This window comes from Cucurbita pepo, chromosome 2, assembly GCF_057944985.1.
Source record: "Cucurbita pepo subsp. pepo isolate OVF chromosome 2, ASM5794498v1, whole genome shotgun sequence".
NCBI lineage: Eukaryota > Viridiplantae > Streptophyta > Magnoliopsida > Cucurbitales > Cucurbitaceae > Cucurbita > Cucurbita pepo.
In genome coordinates, this window is record NC_141799.1 from 759,206 (window position 1) to 776,548 (window position 17,343).

Here is a 17,343-nt window from a genome sequence, read left to right on the forward strand (position 1 = left end):
TTTGGTGATTTAAACAAGAGGAGGGCAAAATCGTCTTATGAGAATAATATTCGACAATGAGCAATAATTAAAAAAAAGATGGGCTAATACCAAATATTATAACATATTTATAAACTTAGATTAAAAAATATATATTTTTTTGTAACAATTGGCAAGTGAATATATAAATCATTGATTTGTTTTGAAGTTATTTTATATCTTAACTATAAGTCATTTTTCAAAGGAAAAAAAAAAAAACAGTTTACCTGTTAAGCAGTCTTTGTCGGATTTCATTTCGATATGTTTTAATTATTACGTTCTTCTGTATTTAAAAACAAAAATACGAAGGAAAAAAAAGGAAAAAAAAAGGAAAAAAGGAAAAAAGGAAAAAGAAAAAAGAGGGTAAGGCTTGCTATTATTTGGGCTCTCCGCTCTGCGACCCAAACCACTTCAGGAAATACGTGTGCCAAGTACGTTGGCGGTGCGTAGCAAATCATCATCTCATTTTACTTTTTTTTTTTTTTTTTTTGTTCCTGTTCCTCCTCTTTCTTCTTCCTTCTCCTTTCTCTGTGAATTCATTGTCGCTACTGGTTCAGATCAGGAGCTGCGGGTTCCGGAATGGCGAAATCTAGTGCGGATGACGCCGAGCTTAGGCGAGCTTGCGAGGCTGCTATCGAAGGCACTAAGCAGAAGGTCGTGATGTCCATTCGTGTGGCAAAGAGCCGAGGGATCTGGGGCAAATCTGGCATGTTAGGACGTCAACAAATGGCAAAACCTAGGGTTCTTGCTCTTTCCAGTACGTCCTCAAATTTTAATTCCTTCGTTTTCTTTTTCTCTACAAATTGATTTGCGTCTTTCAACTCAGTATCTTCTCGCTGTTCTCAAATCACTCTTCGAATTCCAATTGCGTCTACTGAAATTATCAGCATCTACAGTTTCTGCCGCTATCGGGCTCTCAAATATGATTACCGACTGTAGTTTCTGGTTTGTACGGATTTTGAACCAATTTTGTTTACATGCGAAGGTGCATTCGTACACAGTAGGAGCTCTCTGAAATTACTTTCACTCGTTCCTTTACTGTAGCTTTTTACTGATATGGAATTCCTTTCTCTTTTCATTGGATTTGTCGTTTCGAATGCGTTTGCGTAATTGTTTATGCACGGCAGGGAAATCATTAATATTATAATGCGTAGTTAACTGAACAGTAAAAATATTAAGCTATGTGCCGGGAAGAGGTGCACGACTGCACTCTGGATAGACGGGTGAATTTTATTTTTTAACGTTGATATTGCTTGAAAACTGCAAGCGTCCTATATTCCATAAAAAAATGGATTAATGTTATCGGAGCAACGCTTTTCGAAGATTAGCTTATTTGAACTGTCGAATTTGAACATTTTTGAGCTGTTGAAGCGTTGAGTTCGGTAATTAGTAAATGGAAAATAACCTTACCTGGATAGGATCTATTCTGTAAGTTGTACTCATGTGTCGTTGAGATTTCAGTATAAGTCAAGGGACCTCGTTCTTTTTGTCCTTAGCAATCTCTAGGCTTCCAGTGCAGTTGTAGCTCTGACAATATTTCTAGCCACTCCATGAACTCCATCCTATTTAGAGGAAGAATTTCTTACGTGTTCAAGTTATTACATCCATTGTCCATTTACTTCTCTATCTTTGTCATCGTTAAATAATTAATTATATTCGATCTAGTGGCGATATTGTAGTTTGTGTGATCTTGGAAACGTGACAGATTGTCATTTTAGTTTCATCTGTTGTTTTTTGCAGCAAAAGAAAAAGGTCCGCGAACAAAAGCATTTTTACGGGTCTTAAAATATTCCACAGGTGGAGTTCTAGAGGTAATGTCAGAATTTTAATTATTTTTTCGGGTTTATGAAAATTTAAATTTTTTCTCCTTCTTATAATAAAATGTAGCCATGGGCTTTTGTATCGAGTATTCCTTGCATTGCTTTTTGGTTATTTTTCTCTTTTATATGTTCAAGCATTTTTTGGTGGCCGAAGTCTAGTCTTTTTGCTTCCCCTATTGATAATCAATTCCACGTGCAGCCTGCGAAGTTATACAAACTAAAGCATCTTTCAAAAGTGGAAGTTATAACAAACGACCCCAGTGGATGCACATTCACACTGGTAATGCTCCATTTCAGAATATTTCTTATCCAAAAAATGCTCCTTCCCATGTTATTATTTGTTTAGTATTGTCTATTTTTTGGACTTGGCACGATGATTAGGTCTCTGAAAAATGGAAATTGGATGCTACAGTGCTGCTTAATTTTTGCTCATTCTTCTCTGTGAAACTGCATTTTTGCAGGGATTTGATAACCTAAGAAGTCAAAGCGTTGCCCCACCTCAGTGGACTATGCGTAATATTGATGACCGGTAAGATTATAGAGAAGGGATTATTGTTATTTTTTTTTGGTGTTTTTGTTTTTAGCTCAATGAATGTAGTTTAAACAACGCACATTCTGCTATTTTTCTTATTTTTATAACATCAATTACTTAAAAGTTTTAATTATGTCGATTTTATATTTTTTTCCATCCAGGAACCGACTTCTGCTCTGCATCTTAAACATATGCAAAGATGTATTGGAACGACTTCCAAAAGTTGTTGGTATAGATGTTGTGGAGATGGCTCTTTGGGCGAAGGTGCGTGTGGTTTTCCTTCTTTTATAATATTGAAACTTAACTTCAGGTTGCTGTTTTATTTTGTGTTTTTGTTTTTCAATTTAATGTATATTTATTTAAAATATTTCAAAAATTTATTATTCACAATTTGATGGCTTGATCCCTTTCATTCATGTTAGATGAATATAGAATACTCTTGCTTTTATTTTATCTCTATGTTTTCTTTGGCACAAGTGATGCTATATTAGCTTGGAGACGTCTACTACTAGTTTATTGTGGAGAAATATGCATGCATATGCGTGAGGAAAACGTGCCTGCCCTATCCCGATAATCTCTTGATACTTTCAGCACTATCCTTGTTAGGACTTTTAACTGATTTTTATTCACTTTTGATTCTTTAGAGGTAAGAATTGTTTATATACGTAACATGGATTTTTCATTATGAAAATATACTTTCAGCCCTAACCTTGTTACAACAACTGCTTGTGCCGCCTAGTTTTCTCTGCTGAAGTTGGTTTGGTAATTAATGTAGGAAAATACACCTACAGTTCCTACACAGAGGAGTCAGCAAGATGGTCCTGTCGCATCTAGAGTAACAGAAAGTGACCTTAAAGTCACTGTAGAGAAGGAACTTGTTTCTCAAGCTGAGGAAGAGGACATGGAGGCACTTCTGGGCACGTGAGTTTGACTTACCATATTTTTCCTGTGAATTTTTTTTTATGTCATATTTTTATCAATTGGAGTGAGGCAGGTGCATAATGTTAGAATACTGCTATAATATTGTTTTTTTGTGTGCTGCCACTTGATTGAGACAACAATGATTGTTGTGCTGTTTATGATTATTGATATGCAGTTATGTAATGGGCATTGGTGAAGCTGAGGCCTTTTCTGAAAGGTTGAAGCGAGAGCTCCTTGCTTTGGAAGCAGCAAATGTCCATGCTATTTTGGAAAGTGAACCGTTGATTGATGAGGTAGTTACCTTTGTTTTTTTTCCTACTGTTCAAATTTTCATTTGCCTCTCACATCTTTTCAGCAATTTTTACTTTATTGAAGAAAACATGTTACGGCATCTTATCTGCTTTGTTATGGTTACCTAAAACAATAAGCCTTAAATCTATTGATCATATGGCAACAAGTATTTCCAATATTAATCTCTATGGCATATGAGATGCTAAACTTTCCTCTTACACAATTACTACTAATATATTTGTTTTACTATGAGCACTTTTTACTACATATAGCTTGCAGTATGGCTTACTAATATTGTTAACGCAACTTGAGTTGCTATGAAATTTCTCATGACTGAAAGCAGTGTTTTATGTAAACATTGTCTGCTTGTTGTTTTAGGTGCTACAAGGGCTTGAGGCAGCAACAAATTGTGTTGATGACATGGATGAATGGTTGGGAATCTTCAATGTGAAACTTAGGCACATGAGGGAGGACATTGAATCGGTAGAAAATAACATACATTTTATATGTAGTTCTCTCTTAAAAATCCCTCATCACCTTCTTGGGCCTAGATGTGAATGCATATTGGATGGATTTATTGTTGTGCCCGAGTACATAAGTGTGACCTTGCTAGCATCATAGGCATTCTTCGCCTTTTTGCAGTGTTTGCATTTTAATACTTGCTATAATTTTTCACTCTCTCATTTTCACCTTATCTCTTTGTCTTGGTTTGGTTTGTTTCTAAATTAGTCAATCCCTTTTTTCAATATATTTGTATGTATATATATTATCACCCCTTTTTGGACAAAAAATTTAGGAATGATTTCAAGAACTCATGATTTAAAAATTTAAATTTTTTTGGAATGAGATAAAATTATTTATCTTTTGTGTAACTTTAGAGTTGGAAGTTCAACTCTGATGAGGTGTTAGAATCTTAGGTTTGCAATGTCCTGCCAAACCTGTCCATCTTAGTCCAGTTCTTTTTAAAAGGTAAAAATAGAATTGAAAATCACATTTGATTTCTGTTTCTTTTATGCTAAAGGACAACTAACAAAATTTCGTTTGAAACTTTTGCTGATTTAAAAACTTCCAAAATTTTGTGGAAACAAACAGAACATTGCGTACTCTGATAATAGTGACCTAACTATGTTGATAGCCTACTTTGTTGCTTCTCGTATGGATTGACCTGAATTTATCTCTCTTGCCTATCAGTTAGTGAAATGCTAAACAATATGCCAATCGGATAAATCTATTACTTTATTTTTTTAGCATATGCTAATAAGATAAAACTATTACTTTATTTTTTTAGCATATGCTAATCAGATTAATCTATTACTTTATTTATTCTATATTTGTGAGTGTTTGAGCTAGCTTGTGTGCACCTCGACTATTTTCATAGGACAACCACTTGAGAATGAATCTATTACTTTATTAATTCCTACCTAAGTGAGATTTATACACTTCTTACATTAAACTTGTTTGTTTCGTGAGCAGATAGAAACCCGGAATAACAAGTTGGAGATGCAATCTGTGAATAATAAAGCACTCATAGAGGAGCTCGATAAACTTCTTGAACGCTTACGTGTCCCTTCTGAGGTTTTTTTATTCATTAGATTTTAGAGGAAGTGACAAATTTTATGCAATTTTTCTTGAGCTCTCTAATGATGTTTTATTGGTTGTAGTATGCAGCATGTTTGACTGGGGGTGTGTTTGATGAGGCGCGCATGATTCAAAATGTGGAGGCATGTGAGTGGCTAACTGGTGCTTTGCGTGGCCTTGAAGTACCCAATCTGGATCCCATATATGCAAACATGCGATCTGTATGGCCCACAATTTCCTCTCATATTTCAATTTTCTTGTGATAGTATGTGTGCATCATAAATCATAATTATGAATACTTGGAGACATTATTTCGTAAAAACTGATGTTTAGACAAATCAATGCTGGGCAACTTATTAATTATATCTAATTGCTACTGAAGTTTGGCTGTTTCAGTTGCTGAATTGTTCTTTATGTTGTATTTTGAACAATAGAGTTGTCCGTTGTGGTTTAGATGTTTGCAAATAATTAACAATTGAGATACTATCATGTGGTGTAATAGCCGGTGGCTCTTTAGGACATCAATAAAAAAAAACTTTCTCAAGTGTTAGCTACACTGTTCCAGGTAAGGGAGAAGCGTGCTGAACTTGAGAAGCTGAAAAGTACCTTTGTCAGAAGAGCTTCTGAGTTCTTAAGGAACTACTTCGCTAGTTTGGTGGATTTTATGATAAGTGACAAGAGTTACTTTTCTCAGGTATTTACACAATTTATATATTTTCTTATCTGGTTAGTCATAATTTAAAGGTTGAATGTGAAAATTACTGCTTATTTTTATGTTTTTAATCAGAGAGGACAACTGAAGAGGCCTGATCATGCTGACTTGCGGTACAAATGCAGGACTTATGCTCGTCTTTTGCAACATTTAAAGGTCAAATTACTCAAAAGGATTTGCAGTATGATTGCTTTTATTGCCTCCTGCACTAACTTGTCTTTTTCCTTTTATTACTTGTAGAGTCTTGATAGGAATTGCTTGGGTCTGTTGAGAAAAGCCTATTGTAGCTCCCTTAACTTGCTTCTTCGCAGGGAGGTGAGTGAAAATATCTTAGTACCTAGCTGTTGACCATTGCTCTAGTGTTTTTGTTGAATATTTTTTCAGACTCTATAACCCTTTTAATTAAGTTTCAATTAAAATTTATGTTGATTCTATTTCCCAATAAGCTCATACACCAGTTGAATCCAAACGTGTCTGAGCATGGTTGGGTCAAGGTCAAGAGAGACTAGTGCTGAATTTTCTATTTCTTAGAAGGCTCCATCTTTATCATGATTATCTAAAGTCAAACATGTCTGAGCATGGTTGGGTCACTTGTGTACATTATATTTGATTTACTTATTTTTTAAATCTTATGTTTTTGTCCATCTTTAGGCTCGTGAATTTGCTAATGAACTTCGTGCTAGCACCAAAGCATCAAGAAATCCAACTGTCTGGCTTGAAGCTTCCTCTGGGTCTGGTCAGAATGCGAATGCAGCTGATACCTCTACTGTCTCAGAGGCTTATGGGAAGATGTTAACCATTTTTATCCCTCTTCTTGTAGATGAGGTTAAAGCACTAGTCCTACATGTACTTGATCATATGATAATTTTGTTCTTTGAATGATTTTCTTCTTCGTGACAACAAATGCAGAGTTCATTTTTTGCTCACTTCATGTGCTTCGAAGTTCCTGCCCTTGTGCCTCCTGGTGGTGTTAACGGTGGTAAATCAGGATACGATGACGATGACGATGATTTGGGAATTATGGATATTGATGAGAACGACAGCAAATCTGGTATTCCTACTTGCTATTATCTTTCTTGTTCCTCCCGGGATCTATCATATAGTTGTGAGTCTTTTGACATGCAACATGGGATGTTGTAGGGAAAAATTCTGCCGAGCTTGCAGCATTAAATGAATCACTTCAGGACTTGCTTGATGGCATTCAGGTGATATATACGTTTTACATATTCCTACGTCCTATTTTCACCACATATTTTTTCTTGTTACTAATAACTGATCATTAATTCGAAAAGAGAAAGTTCTATAGATTTTGGATATCAATTGCTTAGGATTTATCAATGTCATTCTATTGTTCGTGAGTGTTTCTCATTTTTTTTTATAGATGGGAGAACCTTCTGGAAAAGCCTGTATATCTCCGTTACTTCATATAAACAATGATAGTTCATTAGGCTAGCTACTTGTGTAGTTAAATAATCACCTTTGTTATATATACAATATGTTTGGTGTTACCAAGCTAATTTTTCCACGTTGATTTCTAGTTAAGTGATCAGGTATATACCTTGTTAAATTGCACCAAGGTTATTTGAACATTAATGTCATTTCGAATCAAAATGGTTTAATGTAAATGTAGATTGTTTTCCCAATTGAAAACCCAAAATGTGGCAAAGATCATTTACAGAATAAATATCGAGACAGAGGCTGTTCATAAATATTAAACCAATTTGTTTGAAATGTGAATCAGGAGGATTTTTATGCTGTTGTGGACTGGGCATACAAAATTGATCCATTGCGCTGCATATCAATGCATGGCATTACAGAACGCTATCTTTCTGGACAGAAAGCTGATGCAGCAGGATTTGTCCGTCTTTTGCTTGGTGACTTGGAGTCGAGAATTTCCATGCAATTTAATCGCGTAAGTTTTGGCAATAAGCTAAGATTGTACATGTGCATGTGATTGTACACAATTGAGTTGAAGCTAACGATCGAAGTACTTTCTGAGCTGTATGACGCTGTTGACCTTATTGAAATGTGCAAATGTTTTGCAGTTTGTTGATGAAGCTTGTCACCAGATAGAAAGAAATGATAGAAATGTCAGGCAGATGGGTGCACTATCTTATATTCTGAGGTAAACTGGTTCTGGAAGGTTCATGCATTTATTTCTTACAAATTTTTGTCAATCTTGAGGATCGAGATATACAATATTGCACCGTTTAATTGTTAACATCTTTGGTTGGGTAGCATTACTTAGAAGCTGCAGCTTTTAGTTCTAGCTGATACATTCACTATCTTCTAAGCAGATCGATCTTCATGACCTGTTGAAGGTTGTTGCCTTAAGACTTCCATGTTTGTATGTCAACAGATTAAAATATGTAACAATCAAGTTAATTGACAATTAGCAGTTACATAGTTGTACATACTTTATTTGACACAGGTACATATACACTTCGTCAATGAGTAATGTAAAAAATGAAGCCTTCTCTTTGCAATAAAATACTGACTATATGTTGAGAATACTTATTAGGAAAGGACTTGGGGGTAATACTGAGCTTCTGTTGGGCTTCTGAAAGTGTAAATTGCAATGAAGTGGAATGGGTGGCTGAAAACTGGAACATGCAGTTCTAGATTTCGGTGGAGCACTGTTTCATCGATTGAGTTCCTTTATCTGCTAGATCTGCTTGCTGGCTATTAATTCTATAATTTGAAGTGTATTAACTCTGTAGATGAGTTCTTCTAAGATTATTTGGAACAAAAAGTACTTCCATTTTTTTGGACTATGGAGTACCTATATGTTCTCCAGGCTTATCATGGAATTTTAGAAGATAGTGAATCTCTTAGTTTGCAATAGTGCACTAAGTGAGGAGTGCTACAATTTCTTTCATATTTTGTCATTTGTTTCCATGTCATTTTTTTATCCTTGTGTCTGTTTGTAGATCACTTATCTTACTTTGGAAATTATTAATACCTTCTTAGCCCTCTATCCTGGTATTTATATGATAGATAGTTTTTGCTTCAGTTCATGCATCTAAGAAGGATTTTTTTAAATCAATTTTGTCATTTTGCTTCAAGTTGGCTGTTTTACACATAAGAATCTTACTGCGTCATGATCAAATATTCCTTCTATTGTACTTCTAGTTTTATATTTTACATTAATTCATGCATGTAACGACCTAAGCCCACCGCTAGCAGATATTGTTCTCTATGGGCTTTCCCTCAAGGCTTTAAAACGCGTCTGCTAGAGAGATGTTTCCACACCCTTATAAAAGGTGTTTCGTGCTCCTCCCCAACCAATGTGAGATATCACAACCCACCCCCCTTCAGGACCCAGCGTCCTTACTGGCACACTGCCTCATGTCTACCCCCCTTCGGGGAACAGCCTCCTCGCTAGCACATCGCCCGGTGTCTGGCTCTGATACCATTTGTAATGGCCCAAGTCCACCGCTAGCAGATATTGTCCTCTTTCCCTTTCGGGCTTCTTCTCAAAGCTTTAAAATGCGTCTGCTAGGGAGAGGTTACCACACCCTTATAAAGAGTGTTTCGTTCTCCTCCCCAACCAATGTGGGATATCACAATGCAACACACGTGTCTTGGGAAATAGTTAATGGAAAATTGGAAGGGGCTTTATTTTGGAGTGCTATTAAGTTTTAAGTTTGCTTAAAGGCATATGTTTTACTCATTACCTTTCTATAGATTTGCAACTCTTGCTACACGAATGGAGCAGTACATCCAGGGACAATCCAGGGATTTGGTTGATCAAGCGTATACAAAATTTGTGAGTTTCCTAAAACTCATTTATGATTGTTACAGTGATGTGATTGTCAGTAATCTGAAATTTTCTTACTTTCTTGAATTGGTTGGTTCTTCTCCTGGCTGTGTGCTGTTGCAATCTGCTCATATGACTGCAGATTGGCATGCATGCTTTTAGATCACTAATGGGTGCATGTATTGTAATTCTTATTTTATAAACTGTCTATATACATTTTTTGTAGGTCAGTATAATGTTTGTCACTTTAGAGAAAATTGCACAAACAGATCCAAAGTATGCAGACATTTTTCTTTTAGAAAATTATGCAGCTTTTCAGAATAGGTATGCATTACGTGGGTTAATCTTCAACTTTTGTTGCAATGATGTATACTTTTGTGTCTGTTAACTTCAATGTATTGCATGCAGTCTCTATGATCTGGCCAACGTTGTGCCTACCCTTGCAAAATTCTATCACCAGGCAAGTGAAGCTTATGAGCAAGCTTGCACTCGACATATAAGTATGATTATATACTATGTAAGTCATTCGCCTCGTCCTCCTTTTTACCCCCTCCAATTCTGGAAATACGTTTGGAAGTTGATCCTTTTACTTTTCAGCAATTTGAACGGTTATTTCAATTTGCTCGAAGAATAGAAGACTTGCTTTACACCATCCCACCAGAAGAGGTTTGTATGTTGCAAATATTATTTTGCCGTTGGATTTTCATATCTAAGAACGCTCTTTAACTACCACTACCAGCTTACTGTAGGGCATCATAGCAATCAACTATTCTGCTATGTTATCTTTTTTATTACCATTGGTCCATGATGATTATTGAATTTTGTATGATTATTAAGTCCTTGACTCGCCTTTTTCTTTTTCCCCTGTTTTGGGCGTAATTTTAGGTTCCCTTCCAGCTTGGATTGTCCAAAATGGATCTTCGAAAAATGTTAAAATCGAGTTTGTCTGGAGTAAGTTGCAATTCTTCAGGGAAGTACATTTCTATATTTCTATGTTGAATACACGGTCTAAATTTCAGTTGGGATGTAACATAGGTTGACAAATCCATTAGTGCGATGTATAAGAAGTTGCAGAAGAATTTAACCTCAGAGGAACTACTTCCTTCTTTGTGGGATAAGTGCAAGGTACACGAAGTCTCTTCTCTGAAAAGTAGTCGATTTATATGATGTTAATAAACGGCAGGTTTGGTTACAAGAATAGTCCCTCTTTTCATGTATCGGTGAAAGATTAGTTAATAACTTCGTCCTTATGAGTTCATGCCCTCAAGTATTGAGGTTCTAGAAATCTAACAGACTTTTGCTTTGATTGCAGAAGGAATTTCTGGACAAGTACGATAGTTTCGCTCAACTTGTTGCTAAAATCTACCCCACAGAGACCTTTTTCTCTGTGGCAGAAATGAGAGATCTTCTAGCTTCCATGTAAAGATATTTAAAAACAATCGGACCATGTCCTGTTTATTATCTTTTTGTTTTCATTTTTTTCGATATAAATTTGAAGAGGTCAGTCATTCTTTGTTTCGTTCAATAATTTCATTAAACGACTCCAGAAAATTTGTAGGAAGCCAATTGCCTTCGGTCAAATTAGGTTTTGTATTTCTCATGTATAAGAACTTTTGGGCGGTGCTGTGACCTCTTCAGTTGACTGCTAGTGTCTTATCTACTTCGGGTTTGTAAGTATGAAAGGATAGTTTCTAAGCATAGCTCTTCAATTTTCTTAGCTTCTATTATTGAAAAATGTTATGATAAATTGCAGTTCATATATTAAGGATAGAGAGGATATCACGAGTTTGAAAGATTCAATAACATTTTCCGTTGAATACTAGTTAGCGAGGGCACACAGAGAGGACAGACCGACAACATACAAGTAATTAGAATGAACAGATAATCGTATTCATGGGTTCTCTTGGGAGCACATTATACATTACAATTTAGTGTGGATACCCCCTTAACAAGAAGGTTTGTCAGACGTTGAAAAGACGAGGGTTCCTAACATAATTGACAAGTTGACATGGAATGGTACAAGTTGACATGGAATGGGTACTAAGAAAGGAATAGATGAAGGAATAAATATAGGGTTAAATTGAATTCCTCTCATAAACAATACTAAATTTATTATACATACACATTGTGATTTGGATGGGCATAGCCACGACAAGCTTTATTAACAAATAAAGGTTCAGCAGTTGGGAACAGGCAGAAGAACTGTGTACACGCTCTGTTTCCAAGTAACATCACCAAATCAAGGTACTTGAAACTTGACAAAGAACGAACCTGCACATGACTAGATGGTTAAATATTCAAACTCCACTACTCCACTTTAGAAAAATAACTTCGTACGAAAAATAACTCCAAACAGAAGGATTTTGGATGATCGTCTTATTAAATGCATAGAAAGTTTTTATCGGAGACAGACAAGAATGTCGTGGGCTGGTTTATTGCGTTTGAAAGAAACACTCAGGAAATAGATTCATCCAAGTATTCCCACAAACGGCTCAAAAGTGCTTGAGAAATACTCACAGAAACAATCTCAGTTTCAATTAAACCAGAGTCTGTATTCTCATCATCGCCGCACTTGTGCTTAAATCTAACAACCAGTTTCAATCAAATAGAAGGAAAATCATCAACAAAAGATTCAATAAAACCTCATAATCGTAAAGAGAAAGATAAAAAAATGTAAACCATTTGATAAAAGAAAAGAATGGAGGTTTGATTTCTCTCAGACAAATGCCTCGTTTTGTCGTCACGGGTGAATGGATTAGAATCGGACTCGTCATCATTGTTCATCATCACAGAGAAACAAAAACCTCCACATTGCTAATCATCTACAAAGTACTACGAAAAATTCAATCGAGAGAAGAAAACCCTAAGCCATCAAGAATCAGAAATACGAAGAACAAATACGGGCGGCGAAGTTCAAGTAAAGAGAGCGCGGAAGGTGAGTTTCTAGTTCTGGTCGCAGTCTACTTATAGGCAGAGTGAGGCTAGGGCTTATCGTCCCAATTCACGCCTCATTCATTCAAAGACGAAATTGCCCCTTCTTAGTGCCCTGAGTTCGGCCCAATAGAGTATTCTTTATTCTCTATGTTTCAGCCACACCTTTTTCTGAAAGGCCCAAGTCAGCCCACACATATTGGGCTGACTTCGGCCCAATAGACTATTCTTTATTCTCCATGTTTCAGCCACACCTTTTTCTGAGAAGGCCCAAGTCAGCCCACACCTATTGGGCTGACTTCGGCCCAATAGAGTATTCTTTATTCTCCATGTTTCAGCCACACCTTTTTCTGAAAGGCCCAAGTCAGCCCACACCTATTGGGCTGACTTCGGCCCAATAGACTATTCTTTATTCTCCATGTTTCAGCCACACCTTTTTCTGAAAAGGCCCAAGTCAGCCCACACCTATTGGGCTGACTTCGGCCCAATAGACTATTCTTTATTCTCCATGTTTCAGCCACACCTTTTTCTGAAAAGGCCCAAGTCAGCCCACACCTATTGGGCTGACTTCGGCCCAATAGACTATTCTTTATTCTCCATGTTTCAGCCACACCTTTTTCTGAGAAGGCCCAAGTCAGCCCACACCTATTGGGCTGACCTCGGCCCAATAGACTATTCTTTGTTCTCCATGTTTCAGCCACACCTTTTTCTGAAAAGGCCCAAGTCAGCCCACACCTATTGGGCTGACCTCGGCCCAATAGACTTTTCTTTATTCTCCATGATTTTAGCCAATATAGTAATTTGACTTATTTCCTAGATTTGAAAGATTTGAAGAACAAGTGAGCACAATCGCTCGAGACACGCGCTTTTTGTGAGGTGAACCATCTGAATTTGGGCCTCCACCCAAATTCTCCTCTTCAAAACCTAATTTGTGGGTATCAAGTGCGTATAAATACTGTACACTACACATCAATAAAATATAGAAAACACAGAATACTTTTCTCTCCCATTGAGTGCATATACCTCGTCTCACATCTTAGGATTAAGAACCATGGGATTTGTGATGGTTATATGAGTAAAATATTGACGGCTACCAATGAGTAGATGTAAGAATTCAATGAAGTGCTAACCAATGAGTAGATGTAAGAATTCAATGAAGCTGAGGATTAATAAACTAATAAATATAAAGAAGAGCCGAAGTCCAATCCTAGCCCATCACTGGTAGATATTGTCAGGCTTCACCTTTTGTACGATTCTCCTCAAAGTTTTTAAAACACATCTACTAGGGAGACGTTTCCACACTTTTATAAAAAATGTTTTGTTCTCCTCCCTAACCGATGTGGGACCTCTCAATCCACCCCCTTTCGAGGCCCAACGTGTTTGTTGGCACTCTTTCCCTTCTACAATTGATGTGGGACCTCCCAATCCACCCCTTTTGAGGCCTAGCGTCCTTGCTCGCACACCACCTCGTGTCCACCCCCCTTTAGGGCTCAGCCTCTTTGCTGGCACATTGCCCGGTATCTGGCTTTGCTACCAATTATAACAGCTCAAGACCACCGCTAGCAGATATTGTCCTTTTTAGGTTTTCCCTTTCGGGTTTTTCCTATAGGTTTTTAAAAGGAGTCTACTATGGAGAATTTTCCACACCCTTATAAAAAAAATGGTTCATTCTCTTCCCTAACTGATTTGAAATCTCACTATTCATCCCCTTTGGGGGTCTACCGTCTTTATTGTCACTCGTTCCCTTCTCCAATTGATGTGGGATCTTACAAACTAGTAACATTCCCTTCTCCAATGTCCTAGAGACTAGAACTAGTTGCAACAAAATAAACCGTTGTTAGGAGTTGACCAATCCTAAAAGTAGTAAACTTCTCTACTACAGTTCTGGAAGGAAAAAGCCTCAAAAGAAAAGTCATTAACGACGAGAGACATACCACCCATAGGACTTAAAGGTTATCAAAAAGGGCTCCACTTTTTTCCAACAAGTCTGGAGTGGTGGGAAGCCCTCTCATTTGGAACATCAGCCTCTCTATAAAATGCGCAGCTTTTGTCAAGTGGTAAATTCTATAAACCTGCAAGATGATTAAGTTTGTAAAATATCTAATTTACTCTTTGAAAGGAACGAGGAATGAGTTATAAGTTATAACTATAGGTGAAATACCTACAAAATAATTGGAACAAGTGGGCAACAAGATGAGCCACGCCTATCAAGATGGGTTTCAAATGCTAAGGGAACGATACTTCCAACCAGAAACGTAATCACTATTGAGAAAACCATCACACATAAATGGTGTGAAAGTTTCTTTATTTATAATCAAATAAATTACAAGGATATAGGAGGAGTAATAAATGGAAAGATATTTATGGTAAGCAGTATTCGAGATATTTGCCTATAATAAAAATCAAATATGATATATATGGTAAACTATAATTACTAAATATCCTTAACACCCCCGCGAGCTGAGCGCCGAATTTGAACGAACGTGAAACTTGGATCTGAAAAATTCAAAGAGAGATCGAGAAACACTTTTTTGTGAAGATGTCAGCAACCTGGTTCGAAGAAGACATAGAGAAACATTTTCTTGGCTGTCGAAACTACAGGGGATCGTCGCTCAACGGCGATGTTGCCTTGACTCCGACGAGAATATGTCTAGCCCACGAAGGAGAAGGGGGAACCCAAAGGAAGAAAGAGAATAGAAAGAGAGGATTCGATGGTGACTATAAAGAAGAGAGAAACAAGAGAGGAAGAAGGCCACATAAACTAAGAATGTGGACTTTAGGTGTATTTTAGACGAAGAAAGAGAGGGGCGGAGATGGAGTGGGGTTTGCACTCTGTGGACTGATTTGCTATCGAGCAAATGAACACGAGTAAGAATATCTCGAGCATATTTTAACTTACTAATAAAGAGACCATCAGAAGTGGGTGAAGAGCCACAATGATAGATCCATGGACAACGATTCTATTCACAGCACCACCATTCCCAGGAGTGAAGGCTGGCGAAGGAGCAATAGGCGGAGCCAGAGCCATAGCAGGTGGTGAAGTCCAATGGACAAAGAGGGAGCCACGCCACCAGGAGTGGAGGCCGAAGATGGTGTTGAAGCCGGAAGAGTCGCCACAGTTGGCGAAGGAGCCGATTTTGGCGAGGAGGCTGGCGGCGACTTGGTTGGCGAAGAGGCCAGTGCGGCGTCAGATTCCGAGGGTAAATCTCTATAGAAGGTCGATAGACTTCTTGAGATTCTGTATATTTCCGATGAGAGCACGTATGAGGATTCTGAGATTAGGGTTTTTGTGAAGGATGAAGGTCTGATACCATGAGAATATTTGGCGGCGACTTGATTGTGTGAAGGATTAGGGTTTTTTGGCGGCGACTTGATTGTGTTGGAGAATGTGGGGTTGTATGTACAGAGTATGGTGAAGGGTGATTTTAGGTCAAAAGGGTGAAGTCAAAGAGTAATCAATAGACTCAGCCTACGGCAGCCATGGAGACTACCCCTGCTGCGTCAAAGCTGGCATTGGTGGTGGAGAAGAAGATGAGTAAAGGATTCAGAAACCGTTAAAAATAAAGGATCGGGTTACTAAACCGAAAGGACTCTGATACCATGAGAATATTTGCTAAAACTACCGCACCTAAATGGTGTGAAAGTTCTCTATTTATAATCAAATAACTTAAAAGATATGGAACGAGTAATAAATGGAAAGATACTTATGCTAAGCCCTAGTGAAAGATATTTGCCTTTAATAAAAGATCAAATATAATATAGATGGTAAACTATAATTCAGTATTAAATATCCTTAACAATGGTAACAAGCGGAGGCAAGCCAATCATCGGCCAAGTTACATACACGGAAAACAATGGAACTATTGTTGAGGATTGTTGGGAGGGAGTCACACATTGACTAATTTAGAGGATGATCATAGGTTATAAGCAAGGGAACACTATCTCCATTGGTATGAGGCCTTTTGGAAAAACCAAAAGTAAAACCACGAGAACTTATGCTCAAAGTGGACAATATCATACCATTGTGGCAAGTCGTGATTCCTAAGAGCTATAACAAAAGTTGTTGTCAAGTATCCTCTTTCCTCCTCTTTGAGCTGAATTGCACGTATGGTCTTTAATTTACCCTCTTCTACCAACAGGTGAGTCAAGCCATGAAATGAGATTGAGCCAGATTTCCCACGAAATGCCTCTACTCCATTCAATCTACTAACATACACTACATCAGTTTCCTCTCTAGATGATTCTAATTTAGCCTTCCAGTTAGAATCATCCACGCACATCAACGCCCCTCTCTTCCTCTTCCACACATACCCAGCCAAATATTATAGCAAAAATCTCACAACCAATACTAACTCTTATCAAACTGATCCACAAAGAACAAATCATATACACACGCACATAGACAAGAATAAAAATGGCACCAAACTGAAAACATACATTTCGGCGAAAATTGAAGCTGTACTCCTTGCCTCCTCTCTCGAACTCGGTTTCCTAATTGGTTGAGAAGAAATGAAGAGCAAATCTATAACATTACTTCCAAATGACAGGACGATCATAAAATTAATATTCGAAACAAGCACTAACCAGTTGATGAAAGCGATCAATGTCGAGGGGGAAGCCCTACGACAGAAGGATTGCGACTCCATATTTTTAGGGCTTTAGAGCAGAGCAACTTGTCCTCAAACTCCCCTAATCCCGCCAAAATGCTTCGGACACACGCGAGTCTTCGCAAGGGAGTTAGAAAACGACGAGGTGGGGACCCGGTTCACGGTGGCCAATA

General features: G+C 37.5%; 1 protein-coding gene, 2 long non-coding RNA genes and 1 other non-coding gene across 4 annotated transcripts; 1 reads left to right on the forward strand and 3 right to left on the reverse strand.

The window, feature by feature from the left end:
* The first annotated feature begins 345 nt into the window (after positions 1–345).
* Positions 346–11,327, forward strand: LOC111788014 (exocyst complex component SEC3A). The gene is made up of 26 exons (XM_023668149.2): positions 346–460; positions 576–775; positions 1,759–1,829; positions 2,038–2,118; positions 2,300–2,367; positions 2,532–2,634; positions 3,146–3,291; positions 3,467–3,584; positions 3,961–4,065; positions 5,056–5,157; positions 5,244–5,381; positions 5,726–5,854; positions 5,948–6,028; positions 6,113–6,187; positions 6,524–6,697; positions 6,782–6,923; positions 7,013–7,077; positions 7,614–7,784; positions 7,918–7,997; positions 9,560–9,641; positions 9,859–9,956; positions 10,041–10,149; positions 10,230–10,298; positions 10,518–10,583; positions 10,668–10,757; positions 10,945–11,327. The coding sequence occupies exons 2-26, from the start codon at positions 598–600 to the stop codon at positions 11,053–11,055; spliced, it is 2,652 nt and encodes an 883-aa protein (XP_023523917.1). The 5' UTR covers positions 346–460; positions 576–597; the 3' UTR covers positions 11,056–11,327.
* Positions 11,328–11,692: 365 nt separating this feature from the next.
* On the reverse strand, positions 11,693–13,341 carry LOC147793348 (uncharacterized). The gene is made up of 2 exons (XR_015419767.1): positions 12,818–13,341; positions 11,693–12,728 (listed from the first exon to the last, which is right to left on the reverse strand). It is a non-coding gene; the product is annotated as an uncharacterized LOC147793348 (long non-coding RNA).
* Positions 12,344–12,427, reverse strand: LOC111789463 (small nucleolar RNA SNOR75). The gene has a single exon (XR_002814361.1). It is a non-coding gene; the product is annotated as a small nucleolar RNA SNOR75 (small nucleolar RNA).
* Positions 13,342–14,541: 1,200 nt separating the features above from the next.
* On the reverse strand, positions 14,542–17,304 carry LOC111788015 (uncharacterized). Its single transcript, XR_002814079.2, has 3 exons — positions 17,148–17,304; positions 17,001–17,054; positions 14,542–14,635 (listed from the first exon to the last, which is right to left on the reverse strand). It is a non-coding gene; the product is annotated as an uncharacterized LOC111788015 (long non-coding RNA).
* Positions 17,305–17,343: the final 39 nt, after the last annotated feature.

Excerpts from the sequence above, each read along its gene's own strand:
- LOC111788014 (XM_023668149.2), top strand. The coding sequence starts at position 598 with ATGGCGAAATCTAGTGCGGATGACGCCGAGCTTAGGCGAGCTTGCGAG. Across the intron at positions 2,368-2,531 it reads ATGCGTAATATTGATGACCG|GAACCGACTTCTGCTCTGCA; the intron begins GTAAGATTATAG and ends TTTTCCATCCAG. Across the intron at positions 9,957-10,040 it reads TATGCAGCTTTTCAGAATAG|TCTCTATGATCTGGCCAACG; the intron begins GTATGCATTACG and ends TATTGCATGCAG.